This window comes from Typopeltis vanoorti, chromosome 2 (genome assembly GCF_054136105.1).
Source record: "Typopeltis vanoorti isolate ZY-2024b chromosome 2, IOZ_Tvanoo_1.0, whole genome shotgun sequence".
NCBI classification, from domain to species: domain Eukaryota; kingdom Metazoa; phylum Arthropoda; class Arachnida; order Uropygi; family Thelyphonidae; genus Typopeltis; species Typopeltis vanoorti.
In genome coordinates, this window is record NC_143550.1 from 76309645 (window position 1) to 76334547 (window position 24903).

General features: G+C 35.4%; 1 protein-coding gene across 2 annotated transcripts in view; it reads left to right on the plus strand.

The window, feature by feature from the left end:
- LOC150109189 (potassium voltage-gated channel protein Shal-like) overlaps window positions 1-24903 on the plus strand; it is a 288406-nt gene that overhangs the window by 256560 nt on the left and 6943 nt on the right. For both annotated transcript variants that reach the window (XM_090411896.1, XM_090411905.1), the window contains exon 4: window positions 6877-7032. In XM_090411896.1, coding sequence (XP_090268022.1) covers window positions 6877-7032 — 156 coding nt within the window. The remainder of the gene's footprint in view (window positions 1-6876; window positions 7033-24903) is intronic.

The following is a 24903-nucleotide window of genomic DNA, read 5'->3' on the forward strand; positions in this document are numbered from 1 at the left end:
CAGGATCTGGACCATACTGGGCAAGCATATTCAGCAGAAGAATAGCAAAGGGCTAAGGCAGAAGATCTCAGTGTGCTAGGATCTGCGCCCCATTTGGAGGAGATAAACTTTCTTAGTATATTGTTTCTTGCATTCACTTTTGCCTTTGTTTTTTTTATGTGTGTTTTATATGAGCGGGTGCGATTGAGAGTAACACCGAGGTAGATTGGGTTCCAGGAATGTTCTATATTAGAGCCTTCCCAAGAAATCTGTAGCTTCCTGTTGGCTTCCTTATTAAAGTTGAAAAGGCCAGTCTGGGTTTTCAAGGGGTTTCGTTTCAGTTGATTGCTGCTATAATATGTGGTTAGACTATTTAAGGCAAGTGATAGAGTAGTTTCAATGGACTTGAAATTTTTTGAGTAGCTATGGTAAGGTCATCAGCATAGATAAAATTTCTAGTTCCTGGAAAGATGGGTAGATCATTGATGTAGATATTGAAAATAATAGTGATAATACACTTCCCTGGGGAGGCCATTTTTTGGAAGTGCCAGCCGCTCTTCCTACCCCCTGGTCCACGTAACAAGCGTCTGTGTTCCAAGAGTGATTGGATCAGGCGGACAAGGCGATAGTCTCTAGTTATTCTGTATATTTTATTTCTGAGTGTGAGGTGGTTTATGGTATCATATGCTGCAGTTAGGTCTACAAAGACTGCTCCTGTGGCTAGTTTTTGCTCGTAACCATTTTCTATATATTGAGTGAGGTTGATAATTTGTGATATGCAGGATTTGCCTGGTCTAAAACCTGCCTGCTCAGCAATATAATATGGGGTTCGATTAGGGGTTGTAGCCTATTCAAAATTAATCGTTCATAGAGTTTAAAGAGGTTGCTGAGTAGTGATGTAGGTCTGTAATTTTTTGCTTCGGTTAGGGGTTTCCCTGGTTTCAGAAAGGCCACCACTTTGGCATGCCTCCAGATAGTTGGTATCCTTGGGGGTTCTGAGGCAAGTGTTGTATAGGTTTAATAACCACTCTTTAGTCCTGGTTCCAGAATGTTTAATCTGTTCACGAGCACACGCAACATTTCTGCCATCATGCATGGCAGAAATCCGTCACCATAAGGGCTCTTTATCATGCTTCTGTTACAACAATAAACAGAACATATAAAATCTACTTTTCGATCTAATGACTTAACAATAATTTCATTACCAGTGACAGTAAATAAGTACAAACTTATCATCTCCAATTACTAAGGGGGGGGGGGGTAAGCTTTTAATTATCCTTTGTACATTCGGTCCTATCGTAAGTTTCCTTTATTTTTGAATATCAGCAAATAATAAGTTACTCGTATCTATCTCACCTTATGAAAATACTGCATATAGAAAGTTGTGGAACATTAATTCAGCTTTCACAAATGAACAGGCGTGATGAACTATGCTATACTACATTATTGGAAATAGTATTAATTAATGCATATTAAATAATACTTTTTTAAATTCATTATCAATATTAATTCTGCTTCTTTATTTATTTATTTAATTTTGCGATTTTAGCACTAATTCTTGCTGGTAGTTTAGCTAGAATTAATCCTATGCTTCTCTACTGCACACGTGATGCAATATCTGCATTGTTGATCTTTATGTCATGCACTGCACATTTGTGCTATTGTTCCATGATTGCAACTGTATTGACCGTGTTCACGAAATGATGCGTGAAAAATGTATTGATGTACTATATTATTTTCACCTAAGTAATCCGCTTAGTAATTTTAACACATACAGTTTGGACCTTGAAGATTAGGATTCCTTTATAAAGTCTTACATAATCTTGAAATAAATAAAATTTTGCATTCATAGTTTTTTTTATAAACTTTTCTGTTTGTGCTACAACATCGAACCTAAATTTCTCATTATATCACACACTTTCTTTATATATACTTTATAGGTTTTAATTTGACTATTCAAGTTGCTTAATGGTTATCAACAATGCACAGCACAGCACAATGATAAGGGACAATTAATAACTACACACACACACCCATGATGTGTTCTTTGAATGAAAATATTTAACAGAATTCTAACAAATAAAAATGACCAACTTGTCATATGCCATTTACAGTTTGTCTGCAAGGTCAACACTGTTGCTGCAACCAGTAGTAACACAAATAGTTGCTGTTCAACGTCATTCTCTGACGTCACAAAAGAGAGAGGTGCATGATCAATATTTCCGGGAAAGCAACAAGCAGCAGGGGCGGTGGTAGTTTCCTCCCCCAAGGAAGTTGACTGTTATGAATGAAAGGACTAACGATTTAACAAGTTATGTATTGATTGCAAAAAAAGAAGTGTTGTCTTCGTCTTAAAAATGGGTCTGCGTGTGTTGTTGAAGTATGTGATCGATGAGTGTAAAGTATGCTGCAATGCCTCTACTGGGTTTCGAGTTCTAAGATATAAATTGGTAATTTTGCTTGAAATAATCATGGTAACATATTCTTTGGAAATATGAGATTAATAAGTGATCTAACATGTTATTGTGAAGGGTTTTATTGTTTTTCAACGTGGATAATATTTCAAAAATTAATTATGAAATTGAAATTCATTAACATTGAAATGTTAAATATCTTAATTTAAAAAAAAATACTTTATTGCAAAAGAGGTATACTGGCTAATCTAAGCTCGAAATTAGTTTTTTGTGTGTGTGTGTGTGTGTGTGTGTGTGTGTGTGTGTGTGTGTGTGTGTGTGTGTGTGTGTGTGTGTGTGTGAGAGAGAGAGAGAGAGACCTTTAGCACACGGAAGATCACAAACTATGGCTTTTGCAGAACTAAAAAGGATCTGATTGGCCGAGAGGAAACCATTCCAGTTTTCCATACCCACATAGCTCCAATTCCCACTAGAGCATGGATGATTGTGATAAATGAATTTCGGTCGTTCGATGTGAAACAATTTTTCTGCTTATTAGAGACCTGAAGTCCTTTGGAAAAATGCGTACCTGAGTGAAATTGATTTCATATAAGTTTTTGGCACAAATCCAACAGAACCAAGTTTGTGCAACTAACGCATGAAATGAATTTAAAAATGTTTTATCCGAAGTTTCTTTTCTAAGAAACTCCGGCTATGCTGCAGGCATTTCCAGAGGTGATCGGAGGCTTTTGAAACAATCGCTCCAAGAGCTTTTTTTTTTTTTGGCTTTTGTAAATGGATGACTTACTTCCTCGTCTACAGCATACAGTAAGTCGTTTTTGCTGTGTTTTCATCAATATTTCGGGTGCTTTTGTTTTTAGTTTAGCCTTTCCATCCTGTACATCAATAATCTTCGTCGCTGACGCAAATTTTAGATACAGAATCATTATCTATTTTTCATTTGACAAGCCTTAGAGTGCACCAATACCATCAGACATTATAAGTGCTAATCCTATACCATCCTACTATGTAACTAAGACACAAAATCCTTTGTTTTCTTATGAGAAAGATCCTTTTTCAACAGTTTTTTTTCTTTTCTTTTGATGATATCAATATATTTATAGTTGAACGATATCCATTCTTATACTAACACTGACTTTCAAATTTTTCCTGCATCATTTCATCTCAGATTCCATTAAAGCGTTTGAATTTCTCTCTTATTTCATGCTCCATTTTACAAAATCCTCATTATCTTAGCATACTAATTTTATATTTAGAACAGCATCCTTAAACATCTCTAAAAATCCTTCATTGTATTCAGAGTCCGGTTGTTTTCAATTACGACAGAAGTAAATACAGGTATGAGGCCATTTTGTTATGTCTATTAATGGAGTCTGTTTTTCTGGGTAGTTTATCTTTTTTGCTGGATAAAACACCGACGTTTTCTTGGGACAGAAAGAATAAAATCTTGCCATTTCCTTATAAAATCGGATAATTCACTGTCAGCTGAAAACGCTTATAAAGGTTCCCGTCTTAGTCGGGATTTGAATTCTTCTGTTCAGAAATCAACAGCTGTTAACCCGTCTCTCACTAACTCAATCCATTCTTTATTCTACACATGATATATTTCTTATTCTTGTCTTTTATATTATTTTATTTTATTATTATTATTGCACAAGTGGCATTCTTAATCCCTTCGCTTTCTTCAGGGCTTATATAGGCAAGGGCAGAACCAGTTAGTAGCCCACATACAGTGCAACTCACTAAACGACATTTATAAATTCTTTAGTCTTCTTCGTTCTCCTCAACGTTTTGAAATATGCTTCTCCCTGATTATTTCCTAAGTATTATTATCTACAGTTCTTCTACTTATCAGGGATTAGGAATCTGCCTGTTCTAGCTTCACTGAGATTTCAATCTTGCAGCTGGTTTCCTCTCTCTCTTTCTCTCTCTCTCCCCTTTTGGTCTATATTTATCCATTTGCTTGGTAGCCGATATCTTTGCATCCTAAATAAATGTCCTTGCCATTTCTCTCTATATTTCTTGATCTTATCATTTACGTTGCAAATATCTAGCTCTCTTCTGATGTCTTCATTTTTATGTGGTATAATTTTACTCATCCTTTAGCTGCCCTTAATAATCACATTTCTGCAGCTTGTATTTTACTTTCATCTTTCTTTTTTAATTCATATTTCCATATTTCTGACCATATAATAGAATGGAAGTGCCCATTACTTTGTGATGTTTAAATTAGTTTCTCGTCTTATTTTTATTTAGCATCCTTTTAATTGTTCCACTGACTTACTAAAATTTATTTATTTTTCAGTTATATCCTTGTCTTTCAGACATTCTTCTTCGTGTAGCTTCCTCAGTGAGAGGGTGCAGCACCATCTCCTTCCAGTTCTCTCTGTTGGTGGCTTTCCTTTTTGTTTCTGCATAGCCATGTGATCCTGTCCATGATCTTATATCTTCAAACCATGTTCTTCGTTTTTTGCCTCTTGATCCTTTTCCCATATTTTTTCCTTCTAGAAAACTGTTAATATCCTCTGTCCTGCTGAGCCTCTCAGTACGTCCCGCCAATCTAATCTTTCTCTCGATCATTTCCTGTAATAAAGATCTCTGTGTTTTCATTCTCTGTAGGACCTTGCATTTGTCACATGTTCTGTCCATGAGATTTTCAGAGCTCTCCTATAGCATCACATTTCAAAGGCCATTATCTATTGTCTTAATCTCTTCTTGAATATCCAGGTCTCACAATACCCACAGAACTTCTGAGCAGATCTTTAGATGGCATCTTTAGCTATAGCTGTTCTTATTTTTATTTCTTTATCTTGCTTTCCATCTGCAGTAAAGTGTTCTGTTGTATATTCAATTTTCATATTGTTTATGAACATTTCTGGTTTGGGTCTGTTTTCTTTTGATATTTTCATAAATTTGGTCCTTTTTTTGCATTTATATCTACTCCAAACTCTTTACCTACTTCAGTTCGTAGTTGTAGTTATTTGATTAATTTGTTTCTGTTTTCTGCTGTTAGAATGGTATCATCAGCATATCTAAGATTGTTGTATTTTATACCATTGATACTAATTCCTATTTTTTGTTTTTCACTCTTTTTCATCACTGTCTTACTGTATATATTAAACAGATTTGGTGAAAGGATATAACCTTGTCTGACTCCTCTTTTTATTTTCACTACAGAAGCCTCAGAGTTAATCAGCTGCATTTTTTGATTGGTGTAAATCATTTTTATAATCTTTCAGACATTATGTAACCTAAATAATTAAACTGTGTCACCTGTTCTATTATTTTATTTTCTATGACTATTTTGGATTTAACATGATCTCGACCTTTAAAATTTCATGACTTGTGTTTTATTTTGTGATTTTTTTCGATTGTATTGTTGGTTTATTTCTTTAATTCGTAAACTAATTTTTGAAGATCACCTTCATTGTCTTGTAATATAATCCAATCATCTGTATACAGCATTGTATTGATAACAGTTCTTCTGTTTAATTGGATCTCTCGTTTTATTGTTGCTTTTCATAGTTTAATCATTTGATCAAAAAATTAATATATATATAGAAAACGTGACAGTTCAAAATCTAGGTGATATGAAATAACCTGCTTATCCTACTTGAATTAAGCTACCGCAACGAATTTTCCCGACAACACTGTACAGATTCCCTTATCAAGAGCAACTTCTGAAGCAACTCCAGTAGAAAGCTTTATAATACATTTTCAAATAAAATGAATTAGCTAGTCTCATACGGGAAGAGGGATAGGATATTTACTCTTGAGAACTAAACAGTTCTCTGCATATTTATTCGTTTATCTACGTTGTGTTTTGTCTTTCACGAAGAGATAACACCTCCTTGATTCTTTTATTACTCAGATGAGTAAAAGAATCTTAAGAAAGTTAAAAGACAGAAACTGTACAAATATATTTTATAAAATTTTGGATAGTTACTGTTTAAGCAGGAAAGTCTTTCCTTATTTAGGTCCAATACCACTCGATGTTCATTCAATTCTAATTTTTCTCTTTTCTCTTAATGGTTTATAGTTCTTCTTCTGCGCTTTTCGATTTTATATCGGTTGATCATATGATTTTATTCTCTTTCTCCTTCTGCATAGTGAAAGAAAATATCGAAATCCTAGGTGAATATTTATAAAAAATAGAATAGGAATACATGAAATGCCTTTTAAGAACTATCATTTCGTTAATAATCCTATTTATAAAATCGGCCTTTAGGACAAACGCAATTTACAGACAAAAAATACTAGTGGTGGCGGTGATGGTAAGCAGTAGATGGTGTTGGTGTAGATGATGGAGACGAAAAGTTGTATAGTAGGTGCCTTCTTTCGATGAGTCTTTGGACTACTTGGAGGTGGCACGAAATAATAATAATAATAATAATAATAATAATAATAATAATAATAATAATAATAATAATAATAATAATAATAATAATAATAATTTCCTAAAGGATTTTGTTTTGTTTTACAGGACCGAGAATTTGTTGAAATAGAAGTTCCTTATAACGGTCAGCCTAATAGGCCTTCGTCGACACCACCTCTATCGCCTGTACCTTCTGCAACGTCTCAAGAAAATAATTTATTACAGGCGTGTTGCGGACGGCGCTGTAACAAGAAAACGTATCAGGTAAATAATACTTAATTATATAGTTAGAAATGTACTTGTATTACAATACTCGCAGCAACAGTCAACATGTGGTAAAGAACTATTTAAAACATCCAGACAACATGTTTTGGAACAGTGAGGTGATACATTTCTTACAAGAAATTATCCACTCAGTTAAGTTAATATGGTTAATAATAAGAATTCCAAGTGCAGTCCAAATTACATGATTTACTACCGCTAAGAAGCTTCTAAGAGAAAGAAATTGTTTCGCACATAAATGACCCAGTTGTGTGCAGGACAGTGTAGATCAGGGCTCTTCAACCTTTAAGACAGTGCGGGCCGCATTAAAAATTTCAGTGAAGCCCGTGGGCCACTAAGCTATACTGCGGTATTTAGAATTGTAAGATAATTTCCAGATTCACAAGGAACGCTGTGCATTTGATACTTTACGTAAAATCCTATAAAAATAAACAAACTCAGATTTAAGGGAGTAGGTAGGAGTCGGGCTCATGATAAGTAAATACAATCAATACTTGAAAAAATATAATTTAATGAAGAAACCGTCCATTTTTTACAATGTCAATGGGCAACTTGGCAATGCTTTTCCTTGCCTAGCTTGTCGATGTTGGCATTAATGTTGGAAGTCGCTATGCGCAGAATATTCTCGAGATGTTGATCCGTAATCTGAGTTCTTGTCTTGGACTTCACATGCTTCATTCTAGAGAAGAACTGCTCACATAAGTATTTGCTTCTACAAAGCGCACATCTTCAAAGCATGCCGGGGAAGATTATGGAATGCTTTCTCAGAAATGTAGTCTTTGTAAAATGTAATCAAAGGTACATTGAATAATTTTTCTCTCAAAGAAGTGTTGTTTTGGAGTTCAAGCAGCTCCATTTGTACTGAGCCTGGCATTTCGGCAGCATTGACACTGAATGGCATTGAAAATAAATCTAAAGAAAACTGTTGGTTACGAAAATCACTAAATCTCTCTTCGAACTCACTTCTCAACACGGCTAATTTTGTAGCGTATTCATCAAGAGACGAACACAGTTGGACTCAGCGAGAAGCTGAAAATGAGTTAAGTCTTTTTTTGCGAGTTGTGCTTCCCAAAGTTCGAACTTGGCCACAAACGCTTTGATGTGATCAAACAGAGTGCGCACCAGTTGATCTTTGTATTGTAGCCGCGTATTTAGGTTATTCATATGCAACGAGATGTCGGTCACAAAGGCAAAGTCTATCATCCACTTCGGATCATTAAATTTCGCAATCAGATTCCCCTTGGTTTGCATGAACTGAAAGACTCTTTTAAGAACCTTCCCTCTGCTCAACCAACACACACATCACTATAATAAACCACATTACCGTGATACGCTTCTCACTCTTGGGTCAAACTCTTGGAATTGACGATGATTAAATCATCTTGCCCTAATAATGTTGACGACAGTCACAATAACTTTCACAAAATTCTCAAATCCAATAGTTTTCGCGCACAAATTCTCCTGATGGATTAAACAGTAGTAATGGACGAAATATTTTCCTTCTAGTTCTGGTTCTTTCCGTAGCAGCGCAACAAACCCTTCGTTCTTTCCCACCATAGCAGGGGAACCATCAGTTACCTCACCCTCGAGGTTGATTAAGCTGAGATCGAAACGCTGGAGCGTTTTTTTTGGCGGATTCAAGAATATCAGTGCCTTTCGTCGTTCCCTTCATAGGTACAAGTGCTAGCAGTTCTTCTGTCACATTGAATTGTTGATCAATGCCATGGACAAAGATTGTGCTGTATCCTTCACATCTGTGCTCTCATATAAAGCAAGTGAATATGACGTAAATTCGGACGACCGTTTTTTTAAAGTCCCTTCAATATCATTGGCAAGTTCTTAGACATGTCATGTTACAGTTACCCAGACAAACTCGGTTTTTAAAACACTTTCTTATTATTTGGGCACAGAATATCCCCAGCAGTGATGAGACACTCTTTCGCAAACTCGCCGTCCAAAAAGGGCTTTGATTTTTTAGCAATTTTTTTAGCTATTACATAACTTACTTTGACGCACGCTTCGCTCTCTTCCCTCTGCCTTTTAAACGTACCCTGCTGGCATTTTAAATCAATTTGGAGACGGTTCACTTTGTCCACATGAATCCGTCCTTGAAGGTGATCGAAAATGGATGCATGCTTTGTCTCTTAGTGTCGTTTTATATTGTATTCATTTGATATTGACACTGATTCACGACAAATTAAACACACTGGCTTATCGTCGATCGGCACAAAAGAGTACAAATTGGTCCAATTTTCATTAAAAACCCGACAAGAATCACTTGATTTACGTTTTTCATTCGTAGACGCCATAGTGATGGAAGGTGAACCCAAACAGTTATCCAAAATGGCTTTGTAATGGTTATTATCCATTGAATATGTCTCACACTAATGAAAAACGTCTGGCAATATAAAACCGCAATAGGCTATAGCTGACACGACTGATTGACTGACTGTGGATGAGATCCTCTTGTGCTTATATGAAAATAACGAAGTATCGAGAACCTTCGAGATGTATCTGGAAGGCACTAGACAGCGCATTCGAACGAACTACTGCTTCAGCCATCTACCTGCGACGTTAGTACTAGTACGTAAGTACCGCTTGGCGTGGTAGATGGCTGAAGAAGCATGTCTATTTAATATTTATTTTTAAGGGATTTTATGCAAAGTATGAAATGCACAACATTCCTTGTGAATCTGGAAAGCATCTTACAATTCTAAATACCGCAGTATAGCTTAGTTGCCACCGGGCTTCATTGAAATTATTTTTTATTTAATCGCGTTTTAATGTTAATTAGTTATTTTTTCAAAATGACCGGCGGGCCACGGCAAAGAGCTCCGCGGGCCACAGGTGGCCCGTGGACGAGGCGTTGAAGACCCCTGGTGTAGACTGTTATCCACAAGGCATATCAGCTGTGTGGCTACACATTTACATTGCCATTCAAGGTACATAACACTTCTTGAAACCACACAGCACGAATAATCGATACTGAATTGAATCCTTTTGAAATGGATACAAATTCCCTTTGAACAGCTTTCTTCATTTAATATAAATGAAGTGAGAGTTTATTTTTCTTTGAGAGCAGTGTTCGTTACAGAGCTTTCCTCTGAGTGATGACAAATCGCTTAACCAGATTCTGAATACTAAACTTACTTTCCGAAACTTGCTACATTACACGCTACTATGAACAAGTTTATAAACGGGAAATTCTGCTATTGCATAAAGGCGCGCTAGGTATATTTGCAACACTAAGCTTTTAATAAAGTCCACATCAAGCAAAAATGTTAACACTTGTTTAACGTAGAGATTTCTTCTCGTACCAATGCTTCTTGCAGATAATTACTTCTCGTAATTTTGATGTGTGCAAACAACAGGAAAAGCTAGCTAATGCACGAAGGTCAAGTGTATGATTTTTAAAAATTTCTTAAATTCAGCCAATAATCAAAAATAAAGGTCCAAACATAACAAACAGTCTAGCAGACATCAAGTTATACATATTCACTACGATGCATCCGAATTATTGAAATTATGAAAGCAGAGAGAGAGAGAGAAAGAGAGAAAATTAAAAACATCAGAAACACTTGAGTCTTTCATTTATCTCCTTTACGCTACTTACTGGAACTCCTGCCACGCAGCAGTAATCCTTTCATTATTCAATGCGCCTAAACTAGTTTCTGTTTGCTAATGGCCCACTGTAATTCATATATCTGCGGCAACGTGGAACTGTTTTTACCTCGAGATACTTTATAACTTGATGAAAACGAAGAAGCCAATCTGAGAGGAATCTAATACGCTAAGATGAGTGAGAACAACATGGGGATGCTGTTATTGTGAAGCCTGGTGTCAAACTGTAATTTGGTCACGATCAAGTCATCTGGACGAAAACAAATTTCTGATGCATCTGAGATCATTTTAACCTTCCATAAATGGCCTACTTGGCTTTATATTTGATAGAACTTGCTGTAATACCCTTCCTGATTTACGCTAACGCGTACACTCACATACCACTATGCAGGTTTTCGAAACCAGTTCAGATGGAATAAGGTGGTTAATCCATATTCCTCTAGTGTCGTATGTTTTTTAATGAGTATGTTCTTCTGGAACGTTTTCATTTTGTAGGATGAAAACTTCAGACATGCCATTCCCAAATATGAATTGGAGTTCTAAACTCTCACTTTCAAAATTGCTCGTTATATAATTTAGCAATAGCGAATTTCATACAGTACTCATACAGAAAAACTGTAATCCTTTTATTTTTATTTCATACTTTCATTTATCTTGGGGTCTCGTTACTATAGGTAATTAATTCTAAATTTAATAAAGATGAACGAGAAATGTTGAAACTGTTTAGAAGAAAACTGAGTGAAAAGTGTTCTGTCATCATTCTACATGTAAGATGCAATTTATGAAAACAGTTATTATGCGTGGCAGCACGAAATGTCTCCTGATTTGAGTGATTAACTGAATCGCCGCTTACTAGAGTGAATGCTATAATTTAAATACAAAGGAAGGTGGAAGGATTATCAGATAACTTTCTTTCTCAGTTTTCTCAGTTTTATCTCAGTTCAATGAATAAAACAATACTGTACTTATCCACTGCATTTTACTTTTACATTGTTGAAAGTTCATCTTTTTTTTAAATTTTTTTTAAATTGACAATTCATATTATAACCTCTTCTAATTTTTCAGTTCTTTGCAACATTAAAATACATTTTCTTTTATTACCATCACCGTAAAAAATTAACTTTAATTAGCTGAATACACTGTTTTTATCTATTATGTATTTTCTTCTACTTTTAAATTAGTTATGGGATATATACCTGGCATACTCCGACTGCACTTATCTTAGTTGCAAAGACCTGAATTCAAATGCTAGTGTTATTAATCATTTAATAACATTGAAAGGGAGTTAACCGGTCTCAGGTTCGATGTTAGGAATTTTACTCTTGGATAATTCGTCTCTCTCTCTCTCTCTCTCTCTCTCTCTCTCTCTCTCAGAGGCTACATAGCTACTACATACATAACTCAGATCTGCATATCATGCACACTTTCCAAACCATGGAACAATGTGGATTTCCATTGTAAAAATCAACGTCTCTAACATTATAGAAAGAGCGAAACATTAGAAATGTGCAATGGACTGGGCATATTGCTCAAAGACAAGACAAGATGGACAAAAGAGCCGGTCTCATACGGAGGTAGAGGGGTTTTTGTCTACCTCCGACAAAACTGTCCCTCAAAACAGGCAAACTGGCCATTAGAACACATGCAGTTAACATACCTAACACGCGCGGGCCTCATAGCCTGAATTGCTTCAGCCTTAAATAAATCGAACCAAATGGAAAAAAGCACTACAAAAGATTGAATTTCATTGGAAGCAAAACTCAGAACGATGAGAAAATTACGATGGATCGATGAAATCATCAGATTTAGTGAGTGACATGGAGAAGAAAGCCACTGACAGATAGTCTTGGGGTCATCTTAGAATACCTTCATCCAGCAATGGATAAATTGCTCTTTATGATGACAATGACGGTCATCGTTATCATCATCATCATCTTGGTGGTTATCATTATCATCATTGATGATTCAGTGCAAAGCTTGTATCTCTTATTCTAAACACAGGTTAAGTTGGAAAAATCAGAAAAAATTCTTCCCCGATTGCTTATACAGAAAAGAATGTTTCGCCTTGTTGCTGCAAAAATGCATTCACAACATCTTTGACTTTTCATCATATGAAAAATGCTTTTATATAGAGAAGGGTACTTCAATTTTAAGTTCTTGAATTGGTTCAATGGTTGTATCTGAATGATTGAGCTCGAGTACTGCAATGATGCAAAATAATATCTCTTGCCAATAATCTTTGAACTGATTGCAAATATCAGTTACAGGTTCTCTTTTGTACATTCTACATACACATACATTCTACATTCATCATACACATTGTCCGCGCGGTTAGCCTAGTGGCTGTGCACTTCGCAACCATATGACTGGGGAAGGAGTGTCCCAGGTTCGATTCCCGTCGAAAACGTGAGAAATTTGATGATCTTCCTCATCCATAGGCAAGTTAGCCGGTCTTGGGCGCGGGCAGTAGGGTTTTTCCGCCAGTTTATCTGGCGTTTTTCATCCCGCAAGCAGGCAAACCGGCCCCGTGAACACACACACACGGATCTACAGCCATAAATATACTTAACCTACCCCCATGAGGGGGCTCAACTCGCCCCAATAGGGACGGGGGAGAAAAAGGGAGGAAACTCCATACGAATAAATAAATAAATATACATACGTTTACCACCAATGTGCTGACATACTTTACTTAAAGAATATTAGCACAGTGGTAGGCTGACATTCTTTTGTAAATATGTATGAGAGGGGTCCCTTCTCACACAAAATTTGATAACATCTGATGAAATTATTACATTCCGTTTAAATGGGAAGTCACAATTTAATGGTCTAACAATATATCTCTTCGATCTGTATCGTTCATTGATGCATTCCACCCTGTCTGTTGAAATTGCTGCGAACATTATTCTGCACCTGAATGTTCCTTACGTTTTACTTTGTTTACGTTGATCAAGCAAGCAAGCAAGAAACTGATCTGTATACTTTTCTACCACGTAGTCTTTTTTCAGTAACATGTGGCAAAAAACAAGCATGAAAATTGCCAGAAGGTCATAAAAATGCATTGCGTACTATGATTAAATATTAGCGATCCTGACAAGACAACTGCATTATGTGCTTCAAGAGAAAGTAAACATGCCTCTAAAGAGGAACGGAAAACTATTGCGCTATGTAATTTCACAGGAATAAACATTCTGAATAATTTGAATATCATTTATCATGTTTAATGGAGAAAAAAAAAATCTGAAACAATTAATATTATTCACAGTTGAAGAATTACAGAGAAATTCACGCGACTGTTATTAATAGTTTAAATTCTTTCAAGGCAATAACAGAAACGGAATATTGTGTAGAAGTTATGAGTTATTTTAGCACTTTTACTCTGAATGTCACCTCACACGTTTCCTCATTTTAACATACAAAAAATGCTAGTTTAAATTAAAATGTTAACGATACATTTCAAAGCCCAGATTACATAATAATTATGTGATTCTTTATAACGCCATAATGTGTTGCTACAGTACTGCTTGGTAATATGCGATATTAAATCAAGAATTATTTGTAATAGAAAAATTTAGCAGATTTCAAATTGGTTCCTTTTGCTTTAATACTTTTAGTAACTATAATGGAGTTATTTTTAGAATAGTAGAGAAACACACCATACAGAACAAAATGAAATGTTTTCTACCAAGTTCGTAGCTTTATTAAGCAAATTTGAATGAGGTAAAACGCAGCTATAAGTCAAATTGCATCCATTAGCATTACAGCGGACTGAACCATCATCTAATCTCGAGCAACTACTAAAATAAAATAAAATTAGTATTAGCATTATTTTCTTTCCAGTTGTCAGTATTCTGTATGAGAGTTTCTAAAAATTAAAACATAAAATCATTTCATTGCTCAGTGTGGTTACTTTCCAAATGACTTTTCTCTTTCTTCTTCATTCACATCTCCTAAGGTAGATTGACACACACACACACACACACACACACACACACACACACACACACACACACACACACACACACACACACACACACACACACACACACACACACACACACACACACACACACACACACACACACACACAAAAGTGATGGTCTGATCGGAATATCAGCATTTCAAATTTTCAAATAATTCTATGGCTTTCGCCTCCTTAACCTTTTGATTTCACAAAGTCTAAGGAATAATCAACCAACTTCTAGCAACTATTAAACTTCGTTTAAATTCACGTCCAAGTCTAATAATTATTTCCCATACATCAGTTTAATATGGGGTTTGAAGTTCTATGATAAAAGAAATATCTGTGTATAGCATAGATATATTTTGAGAATTATCTCAATGATTGCTGTAATGTCGCTTTGAAATGCTGACGCTTTTAGTATTGTCTGCAAAGCCTTTTCCATTTTATTATTAATCATGTTACCCTCTATATGTAATCTTTCATGGCAAGCGAATGATGTCGTAAATAATGAAGGTATTAGTTATTTTAGCTTAGTTTTTAAATGATAAAACAAAAGAACTGAACTAATTCCAGTAATAAAAGGCTCGAAAATATTTTGCACTTTTTTCTCGTCTTAAGTGTGCAGTCATTCAATATTCAAGTATAACTCCGTTACTTCACAATTGTGAAATAATCGGAAGCAACAAAAGTACGCTTCAGGAATATCACCGTTTCCCTCTTGAACAACGCGCTTTTTCGCAAACTGAAGGTTTATTTAAAAGCTGTCTCATTAAACTGACTATATTTTTGACTATTTCTCAAGACAATATTACGAACGATTCCAGTAATGAGCATTTAATAAGGATGATATGTAGTACTCATATTTTTGATTATTCGTTATCTTGTAGAAAAAAAGAAGTCGAAGATCTCTTTATTTACAAAAGTTTTATGGTATTTTTATTATATGAACATGAATATTTGGAAGAAGAGTTATTTGGTGACGTCGCAAGGGAATTACTACTGAGACAGAGAGATAGGGGAAAAAATTATAAATTAAGGTGTATGCTTGGTTTGAAATAAAAACACGAAAGTGCAAATTCATATTTTTTACTTTAGAAGTTTAGACTGGCGTGTAGATTGCATTTCGAGGACTGGTGTTTCCTAAGTGTACCCTGAAAAAAAATTATCAGGGTATGTTATTTTCGTTAATTGAAAATATACATTGTCTCGAAAGAATTATTATGTATGTGATATTGAGTTGTTGGATATAAACTTTGTGTTCAATCAGTGAAGCAGTGTTAGGATAGTGTTTCATTAGTAGTGTTTGTGCTTAATCGCAGTTTTTGTTTTAGTGTCAATATGATATTCTTTGTTGCTTGAAAAAAAAAAAAACGCTAATCCTAAAGTTGGTTCTAAAACACAAACTGCGATTAAGCACAAACAAACAAAAATATTATATGGATTAAAATAATAGAACAGAAAACGGCCAAACCATCGGAAACCACGTACTTAATTAATGAAGATGGAAACTTGATGATCACCAGATTTTTCTAACTAACATTGGTTTAGAGACCTGTTAAACAAAGATGAAAATTAGAGTGAGATAAATCGGAACGTACATAGAAACATCCTGAGTCTGGCGAGGTTAAAGATGAATTAATGACGATGAAGAATGGAAAGTCACACTTGAAGATGATTTGTCGAAGTGATTAGAGCCATTTGTTGTCCAGGAATGAAATAATCGTGACATGTCTTTCTAGATTAATCTGGAGAAAGAAGATGAAATCTGAGTGTACTAAGGCTACTGATTGTTTGAAGTTATAACTGAACCAACTAAGTCTATGGTGATCAGTGCATTATTTCTGTTAATTTGGGTTGTAATCCTGTGTTTGCGGGATGCAAAACCGAATCCCGTATTCGAACCCGGATCTTTCCAACAGAAGGGAGTGATTGACAAAGCGATATCCCCAATATTCAAAGGAGGCCTATGGAAGAAGTGCAATAACTATAGAAGAATAACACTATGTAAAGATTTATGAAACGATAATATCAACAAGAATAAGGGGAAATCAAAGAGAAGTTTAAGCGCTGATTAAGAATTAACATGTTTAAGAGTAACTTGGTTTTAAAAAGGGAACATCAACTGTTGGTTCGATCGATTTTGCTGGAATTTAAGATAGGCATTTAGAAAATGCCTATTTATGATATTTCTAGATTCGGAAAGGTTTGATTTCATTCTATGGAAAAGCTCTGAAGTTTGGAAAGGGTGAGATTATTTACGAACAAAAAAAGAATTATAATCAAGATGGACTAAATTTAAGAGTTGTATGAATACCATATTTTGGTAATTCGGAATGGTTAATACTTAATAATAAATTCCAACGAAGCAAGGGTCTTGTACCCATTGCTTTCACTGTTGTAGGAAATGAATGCTATCCATGAATTCCGTTAACTACCAGAAAGAAGAATGTTTATTATATTTTCTGATTATGCGGTGATTTGGACACATTCAGAAGAACTACAGAATAAATTGAAAAAGGATATAATAGGACACAGAATGTGGGTTGCATATCAGTAATAAGAAGAATAAAGAAAATATTTTAAACTGAATTAAAAAATTATAAATTAACCCTGTTATACCAAGTGGCCAAATCCTGAGGAGGTGTAAACATCTTAAATATTGGTGGGCAGCTTGCTTCTAAATTAGATCAAGAGATATCAAGACTTTGGTATCTCTTGATCTAATTTGGTATGCCAAGGCTTTTCATTCGACCAAGGCTTCTTTGGTCGAGAGAAATAATATACATAATCTACTCTGAGACAGTGAAATCCCACTGAAATGTAAGCTTTTAATTAACAGAAACTTTCTTGTTCATTTTGTTTTATGCACTGGAGGTATCATTACTCCTAACAAATAGAGGTACAAGTGGAATACAGACAACAGAAATGAAGGTTTTGAAAATAACACTAGCAAAGAAAAGAAAGACAAACAGAATACGAAATAGAAACATTTTGATATATTTGGATTCGAGGGCGTCGAAATAAAGTTTTTAAATCCCTGCCTGAAGTTATAGGACATGTGTAAAAAATGATTCCAGAAAAAATACCGAAAAGAATATATGCCATGAAATTAACAGAGAAAGATCAAGAGAAAGACTGCAGAAAATATGAAGAATCCAGACATGAGAATATTTATAGAAATAGAAATTTGGTTTTGAATAATCGTCATAAATAAAGGAGATGAGAGCTGTGATCCGCCTGACCTGACAGCTTGTTTCATGGAATATTTGCTCCTGTTGATGAGATACTCCTAAAAGTGTAATTCACTGCAATGCACGTCTGATGTTTGGATGAGAAGCTATCATTACAGGGAAACTGCAGATATGCAGCTTTGAGAATCAAAAGTAAACATTTTTAGTCAGGGAAAAAAAAAAAAAAAAAAAAAAAAAAGCATGCCTCCTCCTAAGTAAGAACACCTTGCGAAACGTTGTTCTTGTTGTGGGTACAGCGTTATGAATCCGTATAGAACATTTACTCGAAAAACATTTCAATATTTTATGCTGAACAATGAAGAATGTTTGAAATATTTGAAGAATGAATCAGCAGCTTTTCATGCGACAATGTTTCGCGGAATTAAAAATTTGTAACCAGCTAGTACACAACAGTTGAGTAGTTCCAAATCAAGAACTGGCAACTTTCCAAAGAACAAAATGTTCGTTTACGATCTTGGACCTAAGATTTCGCCTCCAGTCCTTCTCAAGAAGCGTAGCTGACTACCTTATCTCTCCTTGATGACCTAGAGAATCCGTGTTTAGACAATGGGAATAGTCACAAGCAATCCCATAAGTGTTTCAATGACCGAAAAGCCTTTTTTAACACAGAAAATTATACATCATCGAATGACATGGACTAAGGTATACGAAATCTGAACGGTTGAGCAAGAAAAGCGATCCTGTGTAGATGAGCCACACATCTGTAAATAGTTTTCCTATTTGGTATCGCTGTCAAATCTACTGAACTAACTTAAACTGCGTTCAAGTCACTTGTGCTGAAGCCATTTGTATGGAAGTATTAATGATAGCGTAATGATGGGTTTACATCATCTGATAACTGATAAATTCTTTGCTTTTTTTAAAGTCAGTATCCTTTCCCTAGGAAAAATCCTAGAGAAACTATTAATGTCCGTCTGTTGAAAAGACACTAATTCGAATCCCATTTAGAATATGAGGAGCATTTATGAAAACTCTTCTACTAAATATGAGTTAGTCAGTTTATAGATAGTGGCGGTTACAGCATGGTTTTCTTATCTAGTATTATTTCTAGTATTATTTAGGTATCTCTGGTTTCCCTCCAATATATTATCTACATCACTCTTGAAAGTTTAACATGAAGACAAATATACATTAGAGTAAATTCTCTACCCTACATTTCTATAAACACAGTCTTACATGTATCCAGTTCGTATCCTTAAGTGAATAACAATTTTCTTGTCTTGTCTTCAGTATTCTGTAGTAAACAGACTTTTTTTGTATATTTATCCCACACACGAGAGGTAAAAGAACCTACAGCATATTATACGGCATGTTGGAACTTGCTTTTGTCAAACTTTGAGCTACTGTTATTCCTTACTTCAAAAACTATGTTTGAAGCATTCTTCTAGATTTCCTCTGGTGGTCGTACAGGATTTAAAAGAAATAAATACTTCCAAATAAATTCATGTTTCTAAATACGTTCCTATAACTCTTTCTTCTGTCAATAATGGCTACCCGTACAAACGTTTACTAGCCATCGTTTTTTTTTGTCTCTCTCTTCTCGCTCTAATTCTCACACTGCGCATGAGTGCCACCTTAAAACTCACTGTTATTGGCTGAAAGTGCAACGCTGTACTTGAACTGCCAAGTTCACATGTCTTCGCCGCCATTTCATAATTTTTGTTGAAGTTAGCAAAATACATAATATAAACTAAAGTTACAATTCACTTAAGCAGCAACATTTTACAACATGAATCACATTATTCTCTTTGCGAAGATAAAGACAGTGAATTCAATTATGACATTAAATGAAATTCCGCGCAGAAATGGGGTGGGGATATTTCATTTTATTAAACCTTATTTTTTTTTTTCAATCCAATTACTTTTATTAAGACTGCTTAATTATGTAAATCACTCATAAAAAATAATACAAAAATGTGATGTTTCTGAATTTAACTCTCCAGACTCCTTAAAACTCTGTTCTTAATTGATGAAAGCAATCCGACTGAAAAACGCATTCAATTACCGCATTCAAAAGCCATATTTAGCGAAACAGATCTTATACTAGGTATCATATCTTTCCAAGGCATAGAAACTTCAAACTAAACATATTTGGTCGTTTTCTAATTAAAATACAAACTTATTTAATACTGACCATTTACAAAAATAAAAAAATAAAAATTAATCTAGAAAATATGAACAAAAGAAACAAATAAAAAATAAGTCTCTCAACTATTTACTCTTGCTTCATTAGTATTTATGTTGTAATAGATTTAACGGCATTGATATGAACACGGATGGATAAGAAAATAACTATTTATTAACTTAACAGCTAATATTTCGCTGGCATTATATCCAGCATCTTCAGAGCACACAAAACAGTTTGTTACAAATGCGAGACAACCACAATCCGGTGTAACAGTGGGGCTAGTATAAATAATTACAGCGTGCAACACAAGATTAAGTCCTAATAGGGGCCATCTAGATTATTAAAAAAAATAAAAAAATAAAATAACTCAAACTTTTGAGATAGTAGTCCAAATAATAGTTTTAGAAAGTTTGAAAAAAATAAAATAAAATAAACTAAAAGTAATAAATATTAATTTGATCTAATGATGACTGACTCCCAAATGTTTGGTAGATTTATACAGCCATACTTGTTAAGGTTTGGAGTATGTTTTAAGTCTTCTGTTGATTCCAGGAACAACCTCTGTGACTTGTAGAAGTTTCTGTGCATTACGTTTGTTTTTTTCCAATTGATCCTGTGTGCTGGGGTATCCAAAGCATGGTCTGCCAGACCCAACTTGCCATAGCGAAAGTGTTGGATATATTTTTTGTGTTCACTGAGGCGAATGTCCACAGGTCTTCCTGTCTGTCCGTAGTAGGCTTGATTGCAAGAACAGGGCACTTCATAGACTCCTGGATGTGATAAAGGAGTGCATTTGTCCTTAGGTGAACGGATAAGAGTTGCTAATTTCACACAAGGTTTAAATGCGGTGCGCAGTTGGTGTTTCTTAAGCACCCCAGATATCTTTTCAGTTGTGCCTTTAATGTATGGGACGGTGATAGTTTTGTTGTAGTCTTCTGTGATAGATAGAGGGGATTTCTGGGTAGCATTTAGTATGTTATCTATCTTATGGGGATTATAACCATTGGGTAAGAAAGTGTGACGTAGGTGAGAAAGTTCAGCAGTGAGAGCAATGTCATTGGAACAGATTGCTCTAGCTCTATGGGTTAGGGTTTTTGAGATACCATATTGTTGAGAAGGGTGATGGTGTGATTGTTTGTGTAAGTATCTCCCTGTATGTGTGGGTTTCCTATAAACCGATAATGATAAGGAACCTTCTGGTAGACGTGTGATCCAGCTTTTAATATTAGCTTTTAAGTTAATAAATAGTTATTTTCTTATCCATCCGTGTTCATATCAATGCCGTTAAATCTATTACAATATGTTTGACGAACACATAAGCCTATCCACGCGTTTAAATATTCTTCACGGAGATAATATCGTACGTAAGGAACAACAATACGAAAAGTGGAAAGTAAAATTGGCGCTGCAACTGAACAGGTTAGCCTTCTTAAAAAAGTGCCGAGATACCAATTTCATACCAAACTGTATAAAAATTAGGAACAAGTTTTACTCGGCCAAAGCCCAACGTATCTATAAACAAGCGAGTTTAGCACTGTTACGAGAACAGGTATACGCTACTCGCCGAGAACTTTCAAAAATAAATTCCTCCATCAGTGTACTACATGATATACAGGGTGTTCGGGATAAATTTGACATATTTATAATTAATTATATTTTTCCGTAAGTTACATGTATTAACACACACTTCTCTTCATTTAAAAGTTTGGACCCTTCTTCATTCATATACAAGATGTCAGAAAGGATGGATAGCTGGAACCCACCTGAATCATGGAAGAGAATAACTTGTATCATGATGATTCGTGCCCGCCATCAAAATAAGGATATTACGACTGCTGCCCAATGCTCCCTGAATACAGTAAAAACAATCAGGCATGAACTAGAGACTTGCAATGGTGACTACGAGGATGTAGCAAGAAGAAAGATCCCTAGCAGACGATCTGATTGCGTTCGTACAGCAGAATTCCTCGCAAATCTGCAGGAACAGGTGTTGAAGAACCCTGGCATTGGAATTCGGGCTTTGTTCGTGGAGTTGCTAACTGTAGTCAAGCCCTGGATAACAAGGGTAGCCAATGGTAGGCCGTATGTATGGCAGCAGGATTCGGCCCCTTGCCACACCTCTGGGAAAAGTCAAAAATGGTTGTCTGAAAATTTCTACGACTTCACCAGTCCAAATGTTTGGCCTCCAAACTCCCCAGACCTTAACCCCATGGATTATTTTGTATGGGACGCAGTTGAAAAAGACACCAATCGCACTTCCAGTAATACAAAAGCCCAGTTAATGGATAAAATTAAAACAGTTTTTGCGGCCCTTCCCAGGGAGACTGTAGCATCAGCTTGTTCGAGGTTCCGAAGTAGAATTGAAGCTGTGATCGATGCTAATGGTGGTTATTTTGAGTAAATCTTGTTGATAGTATTGTAATTAACTCTGCCTGTAATGTTTTTTTGTCAATTCATTAAATTTAATAGATACAAAGAAGATTTTCTTTTTCCTTACGAAACTGTCAAATTTATCCCGAACACCCTGTATTATCTGACATTTTGAATCCGGAGCTATGGGATATCTTGGATAGAATCTCCGACTCGAAAGCCAATAAAGAATTTGCTAAAGTTAAAAACCAACACTGGAAAAATTTGAAATCCTTCAGCAACGTACTGTTACACAGCGGCCGCAATTTCGTCAAGATGGCGTTGTTGTGAATCAATCATCAACAACCTTATCCAAAGAGGCCACGAGTGCATTAAGTCTTGGACACAATTTTGCCATTACTCCTAAAGAAGTTCCTAAAATCAAAATAATGGCTTCCGTTCAACGCGGGATATACCACTTGCCTCCAGGTATAGCCAATAATATTAGGTTAGACGTGGCCAATATCCTAATCCATTCTACGCCTCCCAAAAACAATATCCCACATAAAGAAATAATAGCTCTAAAAGAACTACGTAATAATAACCACGTTACAATAACCAAATCAGACAAAGGAAACGGCACTGTAGTAATGGATACAACAGAATATGAAAGCAAAATGCATGCACTGCTCCAAGACCGGTCTACATATCAAATCATAGGTCGAGATCCCACCAACTCACAAAAGAATAAGGTGTGCAAATTACTGAACAAAGTCACTTCCTGGCCAAAAGAAATTGTCAAAAAACTCAAACCCTTGCACGTTAAAACACCCAGAATATATGGTGCTCCTAAAATACACAAACAAGGTATTTTAGGAGCACCATATATTCTGGGTGTTTTATTGTAGATAGTATAAACAGTCCTACATATAAACTAGCTAAACATTTAGACAAATTACTAGCCACTTACACAAACAATTCTCCCTCTTTCGTCAAAAATTCTACCCACCTAAAAGGTATTTTAGAAAACCACATCTTAAATAGTTCAGACCTAATTGTGAGTTTTTGATGTCACCTCATTATTCACTAATGTACCTTTGATTGAAACACTTAACTTACTAAATTCACAATTTCCCCCAGATATATTTCAGCTATTTAAATTCACAGTACCGGCAGGTTATTTTACATGGAAAGGGAAAATATACAAACAATTAGATGGGACAGCTATGGGTTCCCCCTTTCTCCCCCCTTAGCCAACTCTATATAGAACATCTGGAAAAACTAGCTATCAACACAGCACTCTCAAACCTAGTCTCTGGCTACGCTATGTTGATGATGTGCTTGCTATTTGGCCACATGGCCCAGATATATTGAATACATTTTTAGTGCATCAAAATAGCCAGCACCTAAAATCCACTTTACAATGGAATTAGAAGCCAATGACTGCCTGCCCTTCCTGGACACACTGATCACACGTCTACCAGAAGGTTCCTTATCATTTTCGGTTTATAGGAAACCCACACATACAGGGAGATACTTACACAAACAATCACACCATCACCCTTCTCAACAATATGGTATCTCAAAAACCCTAACCCATAGAGCTAGAGCAATCTGTTCCAATGACATTGCTCTCACTGCTGAACTTTCTCACCTACGTCACACCTTCTTAACCAATGGTTATAATCCCCATAAGATAGATAACATACTAAATGCTACCCAAAAATCCCCTCTATCTACCACAGAAGACTACAACAAAACTATCACCGTCCCATACATTAAAGGCACATCTGAAAAGATATCTAGGGTGCTTAACAAACACCAACTGCGCACAGTATTTAAACCTTATGTGAAATTAGCAACTCTTATCCGTTCATCTAAGGACAAATGTACTCCTTTATCACATCCAGGAGTCTATGAAGTGCCCTGTTCTTGCCATCAAGCCTACTACGGACAGACAGGAAGAACTGTGAACATTCGCCTCAGTTAACAAAAAATATTTCCGACAATTTCGCTATGCTTTGGATACCCCAGCACACAGGATCAATTGGAAAAAAAAATAAAAGTAATGCACAGAAGCTTCTACAAGTCAGAGAGGTTGTTCCTGGAATCAACAGAAGTCCTAAAACATACTCCAAACCTTAACAAGTATGGCTGTATAAATCTACCAAATATTTGGGAGTCAGTCATCCTAAGACCAAATTAATATTTATTACTTTTTATTTTATTTTATTTTTCAAACTTTCTAAGACTATTATTTGGACTACTATCCCAAAATTAAATTTTAAAAATTTTTTTAATAACCTAGATGGCGCCCTATTAGGACTTTAGTCTTGTGTTGCACGCTGCAATTACTTATACTAGCCCCACTGTTACACCGGATTGTGATTGTCCTGCATTTGTAACAAACTTTGTGTTGTGTGCTCTGAAGATGCTGGATATAATACCAGCGAAATATTAGTTTTAAGTTAATAAATAGTTATTTTCTTATCAATCTGTGTTCATATCAATACCGTTAAATCTATTACAACATGTCTGAC